This window comes from Python bivittatus, unplaced genomic scaffold (genome assembly GCF_059951505.1).
Source record: "Python bivittatus isolate LINGU-HERP-01145 unplaced genomic scaffold, Pbiv_v1 ctg000700_np1212, whole genome shotgun sequence".
NCBI classification, from domain to species: domain Eukaryota; kingdom Metazoa; phylum Chordata; class Lepidosauria; order Squamata; family Pythonidae; genus Python; species Python bivittatus.
The window spans coordinates 50,112,853-50,131,580 of record NW_028277098.1 but is presented as its reverse complement, the minus strand read 5'-3'; the positions used below and the strand labels follow the sequence as shown (position 1 = coordinate 50,131,580).

General features: G+C 39.7%; 2 protein-coding genes across 8 annotated transcripts in view; one reads left to right on the top strand and one right to left on the bottom strand.

Moving 5' to 3' along the window:
- Positions 1-2: 2 nt before the first annotated feature.
- On the bottom strand, positions 3-18,198 carry LOC103063151 (uncharacterized). 7 transcript variants are annotated; one of them, XM_025164017.2, is made up of 12 exons: positions 18,067-18,198; positions 16,632-16,698; positions 14,899-14,932; positions 13,534-13,694; positions 12,429-12,510; positions 10,808-10,988; positions 9,824-9,891; positions 9,604-9,680; positions 8,798-8,898; positions 8,129-8,220; positions 6,296-6,427; positions 3-5,598 (listed from the first exon to the last, which is right to left on the bottom strand). In XM_025164017.2, exons 2-12 carry the CDS (start codon positions 16,695-16,697, stop codon positions 5,465-5,467), a joined length of 1,128 nt encoding a protein of 375 aa, XP_025019785.1. In that variant the 5' UTR covers position 16,698; positions 18,067-18,198; the 3' UTR covers positions 3-5,464. The 7 variants fall into 7 exon arrangements, with proteins under 7 accessions (XP_025019785.1, XP_088010463.1, XP_007420278.1 ...); XM_088154337.1 differs by having other exon boundaries at positions 16,632-16,778; positions 18,067-18,162; XM_007420216.4 differs by having other exon boundaries at positions 18,023-18,156.
- The window catches only part of MMACHC (metabolism of cobalamin associated C), a 40,531-nt gene continuing 39,635 nt past the window's right edge, over positions 17,833-18,728 (top strand). The window contains exon 1 of the mRNA XM_007420217.3: positions 17,833-18,657. Coding sequence (XP_007420279.2) covers positions 17,839-18,657 — 819 coding nt within the window. The 5' untranslated portion in view covers positions 17,833-17,838. The remainder of the gene's footprint in view (positions 18,658-18,728) is intronic.

Here is an 18,728-nt window from a genome sequence, read left to right as displayed (position 1 = left end):
AGGAATTACACTGTATGGGGCGTGGGTTTTTTTCATAAAAAGTACAAAGTATTAATTAAGCTTATGGAATACGATGTGTTACTTGTGAATGGAAATGCAACCAGACTGTGATTGGGAGATCAGGTTGGCTCCCTTATTTTCTTTGAATTACACTTCAAGTTTCTATCAAGATTAAAAAAATGTTCTAGGAGGAAGTAGCGATCTCATTCTTTTTATAGGAGCTCTTCTGGATTATATTAAAAAAAAATAGTCCAACATTCATTTTCCTTTATGGGGCCATCCAAATGCCTCTAGCAAGTTGAGACAAAGCTAAAAAGCAGTAATCTTCTGTTCCACTTAATGGTATTCGGTATTCACATTGCATAGTCTGACTACTACTGCTGGAGGACTTTCCCTCACTGCTTTACATTGATTTTACAGGGAATAAGAGCAGCTGTGGTTTGGATAACCCTATTTTCAGCACACCATTTAACCTCAATTTACCAAGGAAATTGTACTCCTTTGTTCAATACTAAGGGATGGCACATGAGATGTTCTTCAGTCATTGTAAGTATTTTAGCCAAGTCCTGCCGGGATTGTTGACAAATGCCTGGAACAATAAGACTGTATGATAACTCTCATTGGTGCTGCTGTTTGGAAGCCAATCTAGCTTTCTGTGTTACTATTTAGCAAGCTCAGCATTTGAACAGTCCTGGCTACTTGGAAGGTCTTTGGTATGAACACCTGGAAGTTGCCTGTTCACACATGCAGCCTTTATCCCCTTCTCTTCCTCTTCACCTTCTTTCAAAGTTCAGACAATTCATTTCATCCATCATTTTCACCATGCTATGTTTTCACATATAAGCTGGGTTCATACACTAAAATAAGCCTTAATGTTGTCTATTTGGTTTGGATTCAACAAGATGGGTAAACCCAACAATTGAGGTTTTTAACCCAAAGTTTATGGTTTAGCATGGTGTGAACTCTGCTATTTGTAGCTTAGTCAAGAAATCAGTGATTTGTGAACATAGCAATTTATTCTGGGATTGGGGTAGCTTAAATAGAGAAGCCTAATAGTGATACTTGTTGAAGATCTCTGTACTAGAATCTCTAGGTGTCACAAGCGGAGCTTTCTACAGGATAAAACAACCCTGGGGCCAATTTCCAACTAGCCTATAATTATCAGAGGTCTGCTGTTTCATTTTAAGATCATCTCTTCTCCTTTCTATGCAAAAAGGAAATGCAGTTCTGCATGTGTGAGAAGTAAACATAGAGGAAAATCAAATGGGAGCTAGAGGGAGAAAAAATACAAAAACTGGTGGCATTGCCACCTAACAAAGAGCTACAGGGTGAAGATGGACAACAAAGAAAGCTAATGCTTCTCCAATAGCACTTAGTTGGAAAATGATGGCAGGGATATTTTTCTTCCCAGCATCATGTGGCCTTTCAAAGTTATATCATTAAAGCAGGGAAAATACCCTATTAATGCAGATAATAAGAGGTTACTCCTCTATTCACCATCAGTAAGAACCCCACGTTTCATTATTCCTGTGGGACATGGCTCATCATAAGAAAAAAGATTCTCCACTTCATGACCTACGTGCCCACAGAAGCTGTCAAGCTCTACAGGTGAAGCCCTTAGGAATGAAGTCACTTGTTCAGTCACAAACTTCTTGAGCTCGGGAGAATAATTACACCAATCCAGAGAAGATAGATTCAAATACGCCTGAAAGATGCTAATAGCAAAATCTTGCAACTTGTTCTTATGTAAATTTATCCTGAGGTTCAATGAGGCTCACTTTGACAGGAATTATGATAGCCTGATCTCCAAGTAACAATAGCATGGGAAGTCAATTCAATTGCAGACAATAAAGAGCCCAGAGAAGGGTAAACAACCTGAAACTGCATGAAGCTCCTGGAACCTGTCACCCCCCCTCCCCCAAATTAAGCAGCAAGTCACCAAATAACAATGCAATATTCTTATGTCACAAATACATTGGCTCTCAAATGTTCTTAATAAACTTAAGTTTTTTAAAAACCCAACTGCTTTCCTCTGAAAACAAGACCCACAATTTTGTCTGAAATTTGATTATATTGCCACCATCCTTTCTGTGGTCTTCAGCACCAAAAATTAATAAAATAAAAGCAACCCCCAGCTGCCAAAAAAGCTGCCTGTCCCTGGGCTAGGCTATTTCTTAGGTCTTCAGCAGGGATGGGCCTCAAATGTATGTAGGAATTCCTAGGCAGGTCTGCAGAGGAGGGTTTTCTAATTGTTGTGTTAAGCTAAACTGTCTCCTTCAGTATTGTAGCTTCCCTGAGGCTAAAATAAGGCAGTACTCAAGTTTTACTTCATAAGGCTATTTGACAGCATTACAGTGGGCAACGTGCCAACTCCTTATATATATACCTTTGAAGGCGGCAGAAGACTTTGATAGCTCCTTTGGGTTAATTTTTATTAATTCGAGGCTTAGGCATAATTGTGTTAGTTAGCAAAAAAGTAGAAATCAGTCTCAGTGGTTACCTTTGAAGCTAAAAAGGGTGGGACACTAATCAAGATAAAAAGAACTCAGTACTACTGCAACCAATCTACTACCCTATGGCAGTGTGTGAGGAAGAAAAGCCTACTTAAGTAGAATCTTAGTCTGAGCCATCTACAGCACTGCAAATAGAACTAGACTATATAATATCAATACCCAATTACATATTTTGACTCCAGCCTGGACAAGTGATGCTGTCGAGGTCCTGGCTGAGTGCCTGGAGGCTGCATGGGCTTGGATAGGGACTCTGATTCAATCCTACCAAGACTGAGTGGCTGTAGATATTAAGGACCCTTGGATCCGAGGACCTTCCATCCATACTCTTAGATGGGGTAGCACCTCCCCAATTGGGTGATGTGCAATGGGGGGGGAGGCTTTACTTAGCTCAATCTAGTGCACTAGTTGTGTCCTTTCAGATGGTCACCCATCTATGCCCATGTCACCTCAGGCTCAACTACTGCAATTCGCTCTACATGGGGCTACTCTTGAAAACCACTCAGAAGCTTCACCTGGTCCAGAATGCAGTGGTATGGGCAGTGATGGACATGCTTTGGTATGCCATGTGACATCTCTGTTCCACTGCTGCCTTGGTTGCCAGTCTGCTTCTGAGTGCATTCAAGGTGCTGGTTATTACCTATCATGCCCTACGTGACATAGGGCCAATTTACTTGAGGGACTGCTTATCTCCCTGTTGGTGTTCCCTAAAGCCTTGAGGACTGGTGGTTCTCTTCCTATAGCTCCTTCCCATTGTTCAAAAGCTAAACTTCAAAAGATGAATATTCCTCCCTCTTATCAAAGACTAAATAATGTACCAAAGTCGAGTTTGTTGATGAATACATGTAAGCTTTATTGCATTAATACAGTCAGCTACGTTGCGACAAATTGTTCTGCTCAGATATCACTGAATTAGACTTCTCTGTCTTTGCTTCCCCAAATCTGAAACAAGCGTGGAATGAAAAGAGTGGGAGCAACCATTGTTTCTTGCCATTACTCTCTGAACTACTGGAATATCCCTGATTAAATCTCCTGTCAGCTAATTCCTCACCTTTTCTCCTGCTCCTCTCCCTTGCCTTTAATCCTTTTCCTCTTCTGAAATTACTTTCACCCTGAGACTGGGGATATTCCTTCTCAAGGCTCTTCTTCAACATAGGCTTTTAGGATGTGTGAGAGATGCAGCTTTGTCCAGTACACTGATATGTCACACCCACAGGAATTTCAGGTGTTCTGTTAATCAGAATAAGATGGAGGACTTCATGATGATTTTAACAGGCCTCTACTCTTTCATCTAGGCCTTGCAAAGAGAAGATGCAACTGTAACAGCTGCAATTCAAAACCAGTTTAATCTTATCTTCATAATTGGATATTTCAGAAAAAGAATATAGAAACAGCTTTTGCATTAAACTATTCTAATTAGTTACTTAATTTATCACTATAAAGATGTCCAAGTCTGGGATCTTCTATGATTAAGAATTCTGGGGTTGCAGTTCAGATAATGGCTTTCTCAAAAAGTTTATTTGCTCATTGGGCTTTTCTACTGCCATGGAATAAAATGAGAATCCCACATATTATTGAGAAAAACAAGCTGAAACACTGGGAAGAAAGATGCACCTTGTTACATTCTCATCATGCTGTGTTTTTAAGTCTGCAGTTAGTCCAATCAATGAAAAGTATAAATCTCTGCATAAATTAAATCCAGACTTAAATGCAAAGATTATACATTTGAGAGATGTAATATAGAGGTGCCTAATATACTACGTTCTCATACTGTAGTTTTATTTTTCATACGTTCATGAGTTTCCTGATAATAATTTCTACAGCTGGAAATCTCTGGGTTTAAAAGCTGCAGGGGTGTCTGTGTGTGCATGTGTGAATGATTTTAATCATAAAGTTGTCAAGGAAAGAGTTAAGTTCCCTTTATTCCAACACTCTTCTATTCAAAAGTGTAGTGACACATTACAAGGTAAGGAGGATTTTATTACAAGATAAATCTGTAATGCACTTTGACATTTCATTTCCTTACTGGCTTGGCTTGTAAATCACACAGAGTTTGTCTTAGCTTAGATGAGAACCTATCTAAAGCCTGACTCTTAATTTTATTCCTACATTTGCCATTCACTGAAAATGACCCAAGGCAAGGTAATTAAGAAGTTACACTGTGATTTTTTTCCCCACCTAATCCAAAACGCAGTAACCTTGGACACACTGTCATTTAGGCAAATTAGTTCCCCTATGACTCCAAAGACAAGTGTAGCAGCTCAGTGGCCAAGGAAACAAGGTGGGTGCACCTAGAATTGTCCAGTAGTTCCACCTGCTCCCAAACAGGACATAAGCCACACTGCCCTGAAAACGTCTCTGCTACCACCACAAAGCTGTAACGTGCATCCAGACACAGCAAGGCTTGCCTTGATCACCCACTGGGGCACATGGCAGATTAATGGCTTCATACATGTAATATAGTATAGGCTCTTCTGTCCTTTAGTAGACTCTTTCCTTCATGTCTGGCTTTGCCTTAGTGGTGCTGAATCAGGAGAGCCAGATGCTCCTGCGTGGATACAGATACTGACCAAATTAACAGGCTTTGTAGTTTAAGATGAATCACTTTCCAGAACATTTTTTCTTGCAGCTCAGTCTCAGTATTATTTATGTATTAGAAAGAGCTATGCTATATTCCATGCATACAGGAGTCAGTAATGCCATTGTTCATTTCCAGAAAGAGACGTTGGAAGCTATTAACAAGATGCACAGTGTCTGTGAAATGATTCCAGGCCTACCCACCAAACCCTGATATACCAGCATGACACAGGACATGGGCTAAGATCACTCTTCCTCCTACTTCATGCAGTATCTGTACAAAAGCAGCTCAGCATGTTGAAAACCACTCCTTATGTTTCTCCTCTCTTTAATTTGTTTCCTCATTAAAAAGAATGAGGCAGTCTTTAGGTGTTGCTTTAAAGGTCACTCAAGTTGAGCTTAGGCAAACTGGTGGATAGCTCACTGCTGATTTCTGCCCTCTCCAACATGCCACCAATTGCCCCTCCAGGGGTATTTTCCAGTTCCAAGCTTGGGAAAGAAACCTTGTCATCTAAAAGGTACAACACAGTGTAATTAGCATATTACTATGCACCATTAAATAAGTTATGCTTCCAATATGAACCTTTATTTATTTATTTGAAATTTATTAGCCACTCAACTCCAATGGGTTCTGGGCAGTGTACAATATTTAACGTTTTTTTCAAGTGATGCAAGTAGACCCATTTGAAAAGAGCTGCAGAACAGCCTGTTAAGTGATTAGTATCTTTACTAGTATCTTCTGTAAATTAGTATTTACAAAAAATGGAGGAAGGGGGTTAGCTGACATCATAGGGCATACATATATGGTAAAATGAGCTGGTGAAGTTGCAAAGAGATACAGCTCTATGCAAAAGTGCTGAAAATCTCTTGCATGGAGAGGTGTGGGAGCAGATCTACAGAAGCTGGGAATTGCCCAGCTTCTTTAAAAAGACAAAAGTAGCAGGATTAGAACAGAGCCAAATCCTAATAAATTTAGGAAACCCGTTTCTCCAGGTCCTGCTCATGAGAACACTGAGCAGCTTAATGAAATGGTATTTGTTTCTTAGAAGATGTTAATCCTTTATTCTCCCAAGATGATGTTCTTTCGGTCTGATGAAATAAACAAGTTTCAAGAAATAAGGAAAAAAACAAACAGATGTCTTTTCAGTATTGGCTTTCCCTCCCCAGCAACATCATAATTCAGTATTTCAAAATGAGGTAGTCCCTACCAGCAGGTTGTACAATTTCTGGTTCACTGAAAAGTTCATCTGAACTGACATCTGTGAGACTGAACTCAGAGATGGAATCATCACTAGTGAAGGAGGACAAGTCCTCTTCATGGAGTAACTCTTCATTCTTTTCTAGCAGACAAAACAGTGAAGGAGATCAGAGATCCAACAGCAACTCATAACTACAGGCTCAATTTTCCAAAGCAATATTTGGGAAATTAATAACTAGGTGAAAAGCTGCCTCTTATTGTATTAGCTTTCCTGATCCATTATTACATATTGCATAAATGAATGTTTACTTTAATAATGTTAATTAGCAAAGACATACCTATTAAAAAGACATACAATAGTGCACCTTTTTCAGTCTCTGCCATTTGTATTGGCTGGATATTGTAATCTGCAACATGCAGTAATGGGAAATGCTTCTGACTATATGTTATATAAACATTAGTATTCAAAGATGAAGGGAAAGAGAAGTCAGAGGCATGATATTTTTCAGATTATATTAAAAAACATTAGTTAAAAGATTATATTGACTTATAGACTGAAGGCCATTTTAAATAAGTAATAGATTTAAAGCTTGCTTTTCAATATAAAAGCAGATTAGAAGTTGGACCAATTATAAGTACCTGTCTCATTACAAGAAGAGCAATCTGATATGTAAGCAGATATTTCTAGAAGGCAAAGTCAAAACTAAGTTATTTTCTGTCTTCAGTTCACTGGGATTATTAGGAAAGTGTCCCTACTCCTTACCAATTCCCCACCGAGCAAAAGAGAGATTACCATGTCTATCCTCCAGTGACCAGAAGGGTTCGGGCTAGTTATTTCAACTACAGTTCTGCATCACCAGAAAAACAGAAGAAGAAGGAATGTACTATGTCTTATGAAAGTAAGAGGACTATTTCATTCTAGTCTGCCTTACTATTACTGTCAGGAAGACCCTTACACTTAGAGGTGTTGAAATAGCTGTTGTCCATGCAGAAGCATAGCCCTCTTTGGAATTTGTATGTCATTAGCAAAAGCAGTCAACTAGGCTGCTAACTGGTAAAGACACAGGGAACATATGATGCCTGTACCAAGAGATTTGCACTGATTGCCAGCTGCTCACCAAGCACAATTTAAGCAGCTAGCATTGTTTTTTAAAGTCTTAAATGCCTTTGGACGTGATTCTCCCATTACAATGTGTCTGATTGTTAAGATCTATAATTTAGTTTAATTTAATTTAATTTTTAAATAAAATGGGAGAGGACCTTCGCAGAGAGAACCTTTGCATATTTGTCCCCACTGTCAGAGGCACCCCCTTCTGGCACATAGAAGAAGGCTTCCTCCTGCATTATTTCCAGATTACTGAACACAGTCCCCAGAAATTGCATTTTGCTCCCACTTTCTCACAATTTAGAAAATCTGCACAGGAACATCTCTTATATCAGGCTATTAATTGGTTTTGGCATTAATTTTAACCTTTTTATATTGTGCTTTTACTTTTCAAAATATTTGTTAGCCACTTGAGTACTTCACAGAATAGTGAGCTATACATCAAATAAATTAATAGCCAAGTGGCAAGCATGATGCGTTCTTTAACTAACAGCTAATGGAGAGGGAAACCTGATTTTCCTGGTCCCCTGATTTGTAGGAGACAAGCTGACTGTTGACTGGTAAAAGTTCAGATTATGTTTAAGGTAGATCCCAAGTATTTTAGTGTGTCCAGCTTGTCCCACATCACTTCCTTGAGTAGAAAAATTAAGATTATACCACATTTTACATATGATCATGTGCATCTCTTCTTCTAACCAGGTATTACCATCATGTAATATTGTACAGACCAGCACTTACTCAGATCAGTGCTATCCTCCTTGAGTGGCATAGCTTGCTTGTCTTCTAAGCCAAGGCATTTCACCTGTTCTTTCAGATCAGTCACTGTAGATCTGATTAAAACAAATAAAATCCATAGTAGTAATGGTTCCAAAGGAAGAAATACATGGAACTTGAGACAAACTCAAATTCAGGGCAGTTTTAAAGAATTCAAAGAGCTGAAGTATAAAAAGTAAAGAAAAAGTATTCTACAGTGCTTGTAGATGGAAACATAACCTATTTGATAGATGCTGCTGTTAAAGGCAAAAGGCTCAAAATTGTAATAGGGAACAGAATAATAAAAGAGTGAACAAGAACAGAGTTTAAAGTGACATATCTCTAAGGAACTACAGAAGGCAATTAATATTACTAATCATGTTTCTCTGGATGCATCGAATTCCTGGAGTGGCCAGGCTCACAGCAAAAGCGGCACGTTTGTTGTTAACCTAACTGTGTAAATAGGGAGCCCCCTGGTGGACAATTGCCTGCTAGTCCCTAGCTTGACATTTTCCCCCTTCACCATCACATTGTCTTCTGAATGAGAGTAATAAGCATCAGAATTTAGCAACCATGTTCTTTCCAATCTTTCACGGAGCCCTGCATGAACACATGTCCACTGAAGCATACAAAGCACAGCATAGGTTGGCTTACTTGACATCACTGAACTCCTGCTTGGTGCTCTGAGTTTCATTCCTTGTTTTGTCACAATCCTGAACCTGAGCTTTATGAGTGTTCATTAAATCTTCAAGCATCTGGGAAGAAGAACATGAAAGTGTAGTTTTAAATATAGGTTTTTGTTTTATCTAGTTTCAAGATGAACAAGAAAAAATTAAAAGGGTATTTTTTCTTATAGGTAAATAGTTCCCCATTCATTTACTTTTCTGTGACAATTAGTAAATATATAGCTACAGAGAGAATGAATTGGCAAATGTTTATATTCACACTCGAGTAGCACAACATTATGACTAAATTCAAGCCCTAAGAGGAAGCTAAAGGGCAGCTGCCATGACACTACATTATGCTTATGTAGTTGGAAAAATACAATGAACTGATGGCTGCATATGTTCATTCCCAGCAGGTATAGTGTGTTTTCCCCTTATCCCATGCCTTTTTCTGCACACAGACATTCCTGATGATGCTAGAAGAAAAAAAAATAGACAACAAAACTAGCAGCAGCTTTGTGCACCCCACTACCTGAATTATAAAAACTATTTTAAGAAAGAAAGACTACTTGGGCAAATGAAGGAGTAGGTGGATGACTAATTTTTCCATTTATTTCTTAGATATTTAGCTAGGAACTGTACTGTGATCCTCAGTAGTCAGTCACTTTCAACTCTTTTGTCTAATATAGATTATAAGCTTCACTAGACAAAGACTGAATTCCTTTTATTTTTTATGTTGGGGTAGCACTATTAGCACTAAATCATCAAGTAGCAACAGAGTTCTTATAGTTGTACCTTACAGTACCGGTTTTGGGTTCTCTTAATCTCATGAGTTGCAGAAACTTGACTGAATAGATCCTCTTCTTGGCGATCTAAAGGATGCAATAAGCAACACCATTTTTTAAGCTGCATACTTCTTTCTCTCTTCTTCAGTAGGGCCACCAAGAAGTGGTCCTTTGCCTGATATTATTACAATACAGAGGGTATGGGAGCAAGAACCTCAAGCATTACTTGCCAAGTTTATGTTTCAGCTGCTCTATCTCTCTCCTGATGCATTCATATTCTTGCCACAGGACTTTCTTACTGGAATAAGAAGAAAAGCAGGAGCATCAGCAGTAAGACAAGGGCTAGTTCTCAGAACTAGCTACAAGCTCCATTAGAAAATGAACACATGTTTTAAATTAACAGAATTTGAAAAGTACCAAACAGGCTGTCTGCAATTCCAATGCACTGAGAGATGGTAATTTTTTTTTTTTATCCACACTCAATCGTGACCAATTCTGTGGCGACTGCCTGGACGAGTCCCTGCAGTTTTCAAGGCAAGGTGTTTTGGAAGTGGTTTGCCATTGCCTCCTTCCTAGAGCGGAGCCCAGCTGGCAAGCACAGGAGGCAGGGTTTCTGTTGCTTCGCGCCGTTTTTCGGGCATACGCGGCTTCTGCATTACCAGCAACTGGTCCCGTCTCTCGTGCAAGGCGCTGCCAGTGTTCTTCCTCCCACCAGGGTGAGAGTACCCATTTATCTACTTGCGGATGCTTTCGAGCTGCTGGGTTAGCAGAAGCTAGGGATTAGACAGGAGATCGCTCTGCTGTGTGGAGCTGGGCTTGAACTGCTGGAGTGTCGACCATTTCTGGCTGGCAACTTTCAGCATCATTAAGCCGCTGCGCCACCGTGTCCCCTTGATGGTAAATTACCCAGCTGTTTTTCATAGGCTAGAAATGTCTGGGATAGACAAGCTCACTCATTTCTAATTACAGGAAATCTTATTAATATTATTTATTATTAGCAAATCATTGTTAGGAGAAAAATTGTATTTTTTCTAATCCAATGGTTTAATGAATATTCAACATTTGGAAATGCTCTTAAAAACTTAACAACATATAGGAACCCAAGTTTATCCCAGTAAGCATGTCTTCTGGATGGCAATAGAAAAGTACAGCTCTTTGTTCCCCACCATATTATCCTGCCAAGTTGTTTATGCTTCTTAATTCATATGGCTGACCTCTCCAGCATATCTTGCATGATGCCAGGACAGGAAAACAGATCAGGAGTACAATCACCATCTGACTGCTGAAGCACCTGTTGCCGAAGGCTGCGGAGCTCACTCTTCAATCCTTCCATCCTGCATCCCAGCACCGATTCAAAGCCACCATGGGAATTGTGCTGTAGGCGATCCATCTCATCTGTATAAATAACCAGGACAGGAAAGATAATATTAGCCCATGCCACTCATTCTAGCTGCTAGAACAGACATCAATATTTGACTTTAGTATCAATTTATTATTAGTGAAAAATTGAGATTTATCCTCATCTCAATAACAAGTTGAAGAAATCTCCAGAATCTATTTGTAAGAGAAACAAATAGGCTAGTAAAAATAATAAGGCAAAAAGAAATTCCATAGCTCAGGATTTAGGTACCATTCTCCATAACCACTGATTTTCACCTTGGAATATATTATGTATATCTATACAGGTCTCACCATCACAAAGTATTTGGATTTACAAAAAGAAAGTGTCTGATGCATTTAATAATACAAACAGAAGTGCATATACTTCAATCTATGAGGGTAATTTGACATTCCTTTGTCATGCAATTTTGTAAGACAATCTGTCCTACTGTAATGATGGTGAATAGCATCAGGGCCTTCTCCACAAGATCTAGACTCCAGACCCAACAAGTGGGAGATTTGTACTTTCAGACTTGCAAGATTCTGTTAATGTAGCTTTACAATAAAGTAGAATTAGTTTATCTAGTCATGTTTCCTGTCTGGTCTACCTAGTAAGGCTGACATCAATCTTGCAAGTCTGAAAGTACAAATCTCCTGCCGTCTCCTTTATAGCCTGAGAAACTCTGGAGGGTCTCTTCTGAACCTCTTGGTCCACCCACTATCCAGCTGTGGGCTATGCCCTCTCTTATCTGACCGTTCCCTAGGCAGTATCTCTTCGCCCCGTCTCTCAAGGTCTTTCGCGTATACCATTACAGGGTGGAATGTACGAAGACCAAAGTTGCAAAACTGATCTCTAATTTTAAAGACTATCTTTGAATTGTGCTTTTTAATGTGATCATATGGGAAATTCTTAAATATACTGGGAAGAAGTATATTAACTTATTTAATATACATTTAATTTAAATCCAGGTTAGGTCAGACCCTGCCCACTTTGGTGAGTCAGTCCCCAGTATACCACTCAGTCGACAAATGTGGCCTCACTCTGAGAAAGGCCACACATCCCCATCCTAGGCTACAGAATTCCATTTTTTGAGAAGCCCTCCTTTATCCCATGCCTAAGGGCTTTCTCCTAGTTTGCAAGCTCTCTCTTGTGGTAAATATTTTGTCTGCCAAATCACCAATATTTTAAATTGCTATTTAAAAAACTTTAAAACTTTAAAAAACTAAAAATATTCAAGTTTTTAATCTACTCTCTTAGATTTATTTTGTGAACTTTTAAAATTGTCATTCTTAATCACCATGAACATATAAGTAAAAAAGAGAGGGGGATAAATGAAACATGGTCCTTTAATATTCTGAAGGCAAGCTTTGTCTCAAAGATAGACCTGATAGTAAAGGGAGGGGAATGACTGTGGAAAAAGAGCAGCTAATCTCTCATACTTAGGTAGTAAGTACCTTCTAGGTGACTGATACTCTGCTGCTGCAGTTCTTTCTCTTGTTTGAGCCGACATACTGCTTGGGTGAGCGACTCTATAACCTAAAGAGGCAGAAGGGAGAACCAGAGCCATAGTATTAGTAAACTTTTCCTAATCACAAGTTCTCAAAACTTCCCAAAATGAAAAAGATCTGAAAAGTCACCTAAGTGACTAAGCGATTAGGATATTTATAATTTCCCTCCTGGGCATTCCCTTCCCACTTTGAATTTAATTCTTCCTTCCATAGCTTTCATGGGCTTTCCCTCTATCCTCTCCTAAATGTGGCCTTTTCTGGTGGGCTAAACTAAGGCAACAACTGGACCAATCTATGAACAATGGCCTGGTTCACATATAATATTAAGCCAGTTTTTCAAAAGCATAGTCTATTAATAAGCCATTAATATTTTGGCCCAACAGAATACTAAGCTATGATAGTTGGACTCACACATTGCACCCAAACAATGTGGGTGCAAATTTACTTGGCTTGAAGGCTACATTAGGTTTGTGAGGCATATGAATGGCAACATCTGCAAAACAGGTCAGTCTGCAACTCAAAGAGAATCCAATTCTGGAGGAGGTAGAGATTTTTATGCTGCAAATAGATGCTTTAACCTCTACAAAGCTTAAAGCATCCATCTGCATTTTAACATTTCCCCATCCACTCTTAAAAATGGGTTGGATTTTTGACCCTGCCTACCCTGGAGGATTTCTAGATGCCACAATAGTAGTGTTGATAGATTGCATAGGCCATATTTTTTGCAATCTGCACCAAGCCCAAAACAAAAACCACGTTATAACTTAGCATTTGATGTATGAATCAGGCTCGTAATAGCTAAACAGTAACTTGGAACCTTTTTTTTAAGCACAATTGCTTAACTCTTGCACAATTGCTCAACTCTTTTAAAGCATGTGACACTTCATGTTTTGTTGAATTGTTGTTTTCAACTGTAATTGATTAATCTGAGATCACCAAAATATAGACAACTTTCACAAAAACCTTAACAAAGAGGAAAGAATGTGTGTGCACCCACCTATTTATGTCCACCCTATAGAAAAGAACTATGTGTCTATGCAGTATAAGTTACCTGGGCTTGTGAATGTAGTTGCTGGCTGATAGCTGAAAGCTCCTCACTGGCCATTCTACAGCATGGGTGAGTTCCACATGTGAAATGCAAGGGTGGTGGTCCAGTTTGTGGCTGAGTCAGAACAGTACCCTCAATATTTATTCTGTCCACTAACAAATCAGCTGCAGGGATGGAAAATAATGAACTAGACCAATCTTGCAAGCATGGAAACATTCTAGCATTAGAGATATTTTTATTTGTTTTAATTGCTGAATATAAACTCCAGTTGCACTAATGATAAATCTTTTTGTTCCTTCCATCCCTCCTTTGTTTTGACAACTATTCCATAGTCTGACAACTACATCTGTTCAGATATTGATCATTACCTAAAATGTAACACATGGAAGTCAGAATGTTTATATTTTCCACTAAGCTTTCTATTTCAATCAGCTTCATACATTCAAACCCCAGTCAATTTAGACATAGAAATCATTTTTTATTCATTATCATTCTCTCTTAAGATTCATGTTAGTGTTTTAGTAAGTGTTTCTCAGTTCTCTATTTCTAAAAAACCTTTTTTATCTACTGGGTTCAGTAAGATTTTTATTCAGGCCCTTCTTCTGTCTTTATCTTTCAATTCTCTTGATGGTTATACTTTTGTTATATATATTCAACTCATTCTCCCTAGATTTAAGTCTCTCAATCCAGCCCATTATTTGTACTTTTCCTTATCCATGCTTGCACTCTCTCTCTCTCTCATGACTGCTACTACCCCTACCACCAGTATCCATTTTACAGTTACTCTTTCCTACGTGTAGGTTGATTACAGTAACTTTTCTTCTTTAACTCCTTTCTAGCCAACACCTTTCCTTTAGTCCCATGTTCTGTTTTTTGTTTTTTTAAGATTGCAAACCTATAGGAAAGGATTTGTTCTAACTTTGTTAGTTAGTAACTGATGACCTGGAAATTGGATTAAATTTCAGTTTTTAGAAGCAAAGCCTCAAACTGAAAAAGGAAGAAAAGCAAGATGGGGCAAATGGCATTGCCACTGATTAGATTTAGTGAACATTAAGAATTATCTGACTAAATCAAACCAAGTTCTATCTGAGGGATGGGGAACCTATAGCTTTTCAGATGGTGCCGTACTTCAATACTTTCCTTGCATGGCTGCCCTGCAAAGTATTCAGCTTCAAACACCAGATGTAATGCTACTAAAGTAGGGTGCTGAAATCATAGTCATCTATTGTTTGCTTGAGAATGTACACTCAGTTGAATCTGAAGAGAGCTACCACTAGAATTCTAACTTCCCTTGCTGGAAATTTTTTGCAATTCAAGGAATTATATAGATCTCTATTTTCTAAGAGGTGTTCTGTCAACCATTCTTACCTTCGGAAGAGATGCTGGCTGTGTTTAGACGTTGCTGTAAGAAAAACAACCCAAAATGATATAGAAAGTTATATGTCAAAACACAATTTGGAAACAATTATGAAGCAAATGCAGCCAAGTCTGTATCAAATCTGAACTAACAAGTTTTGTAAAAACTCTTGAACAAGAAGTGTAAGATAGAATGTTTTCATTTCTTATTATACTGCTTTAATTGGAATGCAATAGTAATATAAACAAATGGAAATGGAAGAGAAAATGCAATCAGTGTAACATAAGCCAAAGCAACATTCATTCATTTACACGTTCAAAGGAACATTATTTATTTACAAAAAAAAATCAAAATTGCATCATAGCTACCATCCCAATGTAGTGTATAAAATAATTAATGCAGTATATATCAAATCGTAGATTAAACATCATTAAAACAGTTAATGCAAGCCTATGAACTAAACATTTTAATAGTAGGAAAATACATAGGGCCAATCTGAATGAAATCAATGTTTCATTTATCCACACCAGTGAGAAGGTCAATGAACAGCACTATTATATAATCATTTCTTACTTCACCATACTTCCAAATTCAAGCTGCTTTACACTACATTCAATGCAAAATGTGTAGCACCCCTGATACAAGAAAAAAACATTACAACAATAGCAGCCCAGGTCCATTGTCCACATCTTGGCTTTTTAGAATAAACACTTGGCAAAAAGCAAGCAAGGTAGTCTCTCCCTGTACCTAAGTGGCAAGGTGTTTCATAATTCTATCATTCTGCAAAGAATATTCTTTTCTGGAGACTAGATGTAAGCTGTTGTAGGGTTTGTTGGTAAATCCCTAACTATACGAACAGGTATAAGGGAAGAAGCTTTTTCTGAGATAACCCAGATCAGATATTGATAAACTACTTTATCAGCACCCCTAGCATTTGTCATACCATTGATGACAGCTGTAATTCACCAACATCTAGAGGGCTGCATGTTCCCCATCTGTTTTACTGAACAAAGCCTGTAGCTTAAGTTAAATCTTGATACATCTCTAGAGCCTACACAATTAATTCAATATAAATCTAATGGGAACCACAAGTCAGGGAGAGGCATTCAGCACCTGTTACATTTTCTATTCCCAATGCAGAGTTTAGTGCTTTGTCCAAAATGTTGTCATAACGTCACTCTACTGTTTGAACTGAGATTTAAAATACTGGCACCTTTAGTCAATATTGAAATATGACCTCTATGCAGATGGCAACATCTGGTTGAGCAAGCAGGGTCAGTGCTGCCAAGTACTTGGATGGGAAACTATCAGGGAATACATACTGTGGACTAGTCTGGGAAGTTGAAAAAACACCCCAGAAGAAGCATGAAAAACCACTTATGTACTATTGTCAAGAAACTGTATATACATGTCCACACAAAGTCTCCAGGAGTCAAGCTTGAGTTAAATAACACTTTATCCTTTCTCTTTTTATTTTGTCATTTATTATAACTTGTTCACCTGCCTGGTAGCTGCTGTTTAACGACACTGAAAAGCTTGGTAGGCAAAAGCTACTGAAGGTTGTTTTTTCTGGGGAAACTACCAACATCTTTTCACTTAACAGAATACATCTCTTGAGGTATTTATGTATCAATATAATATTTAGCAGCATATATGTGTACATATGTACACAGAATACTTAAGCACTAAATACTTTTCACCAACTGAGTAGAAAAACAATATATTGCTCTGCAGCTTAACTTGCCTTAATTTTGGCCATGTTGCTGTCTGTTTCAATCAGTATAGAACTGAGTCGTGTGTCCCAATCCATGCTGTTGAGGAAAAGATGCTTTTTAGAAATCCACTGGTTACCAGTTTATAACCTTGGGGAAATCTTTGGCTAGAAAAATACCTGCAAAAGCAGTCAGAGAAAATGTCTATTTTCCTGTTATCTGCAGTACAATGTATTACAGCAGAAAAAACAAACCACCACTGCAAGGTGGGGACTTGAAATTGCAGGCCATTCCATATAAAATCTGCCACAAATTTTCTGCAAAGTAGCTTAAGCATACTATGAGTACTTAAGAATTATGCAAAATACTTGTAATATGTGACAAGTATCTCTTTAATGTTCAATGGATGAAAACAGTTTAAAGCTGTTATTGATATTGATGCAGTCTGAGCAGCATAACTAAATATCAAGAAAATGTTAGTGTGATCCATTTCAATAAAGTGGACTGAAATACTATGGTGACGCTTCCATGTTGGGGAAGGGACTCACAAGCATTCTCTAACCACATAATCAGACCCAGATTTTAAACTGCATGCTTCAGAACAATCTAATCAAAAGATAAAACCATCCAAGCAGGTTCCTTTTCTAAGAGCAACTGGGCGAAGCTACCTCTTTTTACATCCAGGAGAAATTCTGGTGTTGGTTAGTGGGGAACAAATACATCTTTGAGTACTCTACAATATAGAATAAAGACATTCTTATCACAGGGAAGGGCAGAACCCAACTTTCGATAACGCCTCTGGTTTATCTAGTTCACAGAGCCACTTCTGGGACGGCCCTGCACTGGTGCCTTATGGTGGCTTACGTGCAGAGATTTTTCAAATGAGTATTTTCCTGATAAGATGCACCATAAAAGAAGAAACCTTATCTTCCCCATGTCAGTTGGAAGGGAGGGAAGAGAGAGGCATCAAGAAGGAATGGGAAAGATTGCCGAAAGAACCGACGACCGCAGGAGACGCTCATTTCTCTCTTCCTCCCTCCTGCTGCTCTGGGGAATCCTCTTACCTGGGGCTGGGAGACCAGACAGGGAGGGCAAGCTGAGAGCACACGCAGAAGCAGCAGCCATCCTTTGTCTGTCCTTCCCGCCACCGGGTTGACTCCACCTGCTTTTCCCTCTAAACCAATAGCGGCAGGGAAGGAGTGCGGAGAGCTGCGGCCGTTGTGCCAATAACTAACCCTAATGGGTGACGAGCGGCAGAGGTTTCCCCCATTCCTTCATGCGGACCGCCTCTGGGGGAATTGCACCCACCGACTCTCCGCCAAAAACTACGCAGCTAGGCCGCCTCAGGCCCAGTCCGTGACCCAGGCCAACCTCGCTTCCGAAAGCGCTCGGGGAAAGCGCCCCCACCAGCAGCCTCGCTCACCCTCGGCCGTTTCGCCCAGCCAACGGAAGAAACGAGCCGGTCACCTGACCGATCCGGGGAGGCTCGGAACCTTCCAGGAGACTTTTAGGCAGCGACCCAGGCAGGAGGCAGCGGCCGGGCCGCTCCACCAAGGCTCAGGGCAGTTCTGCTCACATTCGCTTGGAGGACCGCCAGCAAGCGAAGAGCGAAAGCAACCCGTAAATCCTCGGCGCCCGGGCCTCGGCGGGAGGTTCAGCACGTCCTCCGCAGATTGCAAAGAGCCCGAGGCCGGCCGATTCCGCCTTCCGCTACGCCGCGGAGGCTTCTGGACGGGAAAGTCCGCGCGTCCTGTGATTGCTCTGTGCTGGAACGCTGCTGGCAGGACCGCAATCGTGGATGTCCAGGCGGACACCAAAGAACTGTCTTGTCGTGGGACAATCGGAGGAAGGCCAACGGAGGCATCGCCGGTATTGCCCCCGAACGCTTTATACCTCTCGCCACGCCGGCCATGTGGGCGACGGCCTTTTGCGCCCTGCGAAAACTACATTTCCCATAGTACGTCGCGTTCGAGCACCATGGAGTTACAGGTGGTCCATCTGGAGAAGAGGATCCGAGACCTCCTGGAAAATCTGGGCTTTGAGATTTATCCATTTAAGGTACCGCGTGCATCTCAGGCGGTAAAGCGCTTGGTTAAGGAGGAAAATAAGTATATACTTTTTATTGTGCA

What these genes read in the sequence shown, in the direction of transcription:
- LOC103063151 (XM_025164009.2), bottom strand. Translation starts at nt 17,869, where the DNA reads ATGGGGGAAACCTCTGCCGCTCGTCACCCATTAGG. An exon ending in GCAACATGGCCAAAATTAAG is followed by an intron (nt 14,933 to 16,631) that starts GCAAGTTAAGCT and finishes TTTTTCTTACAG; the next exon opens with CAACGTCTAAACACAGCCAG. An exon ending in AGCCAGCATCTCTTCCGAAG is followed by an intron (nt 13,695 to 14,898) that starts GTAAGAATGGTT and finishes CCATCCCTGCAG; the next exon opens with CTGATTTGTTAGTGGACAGA.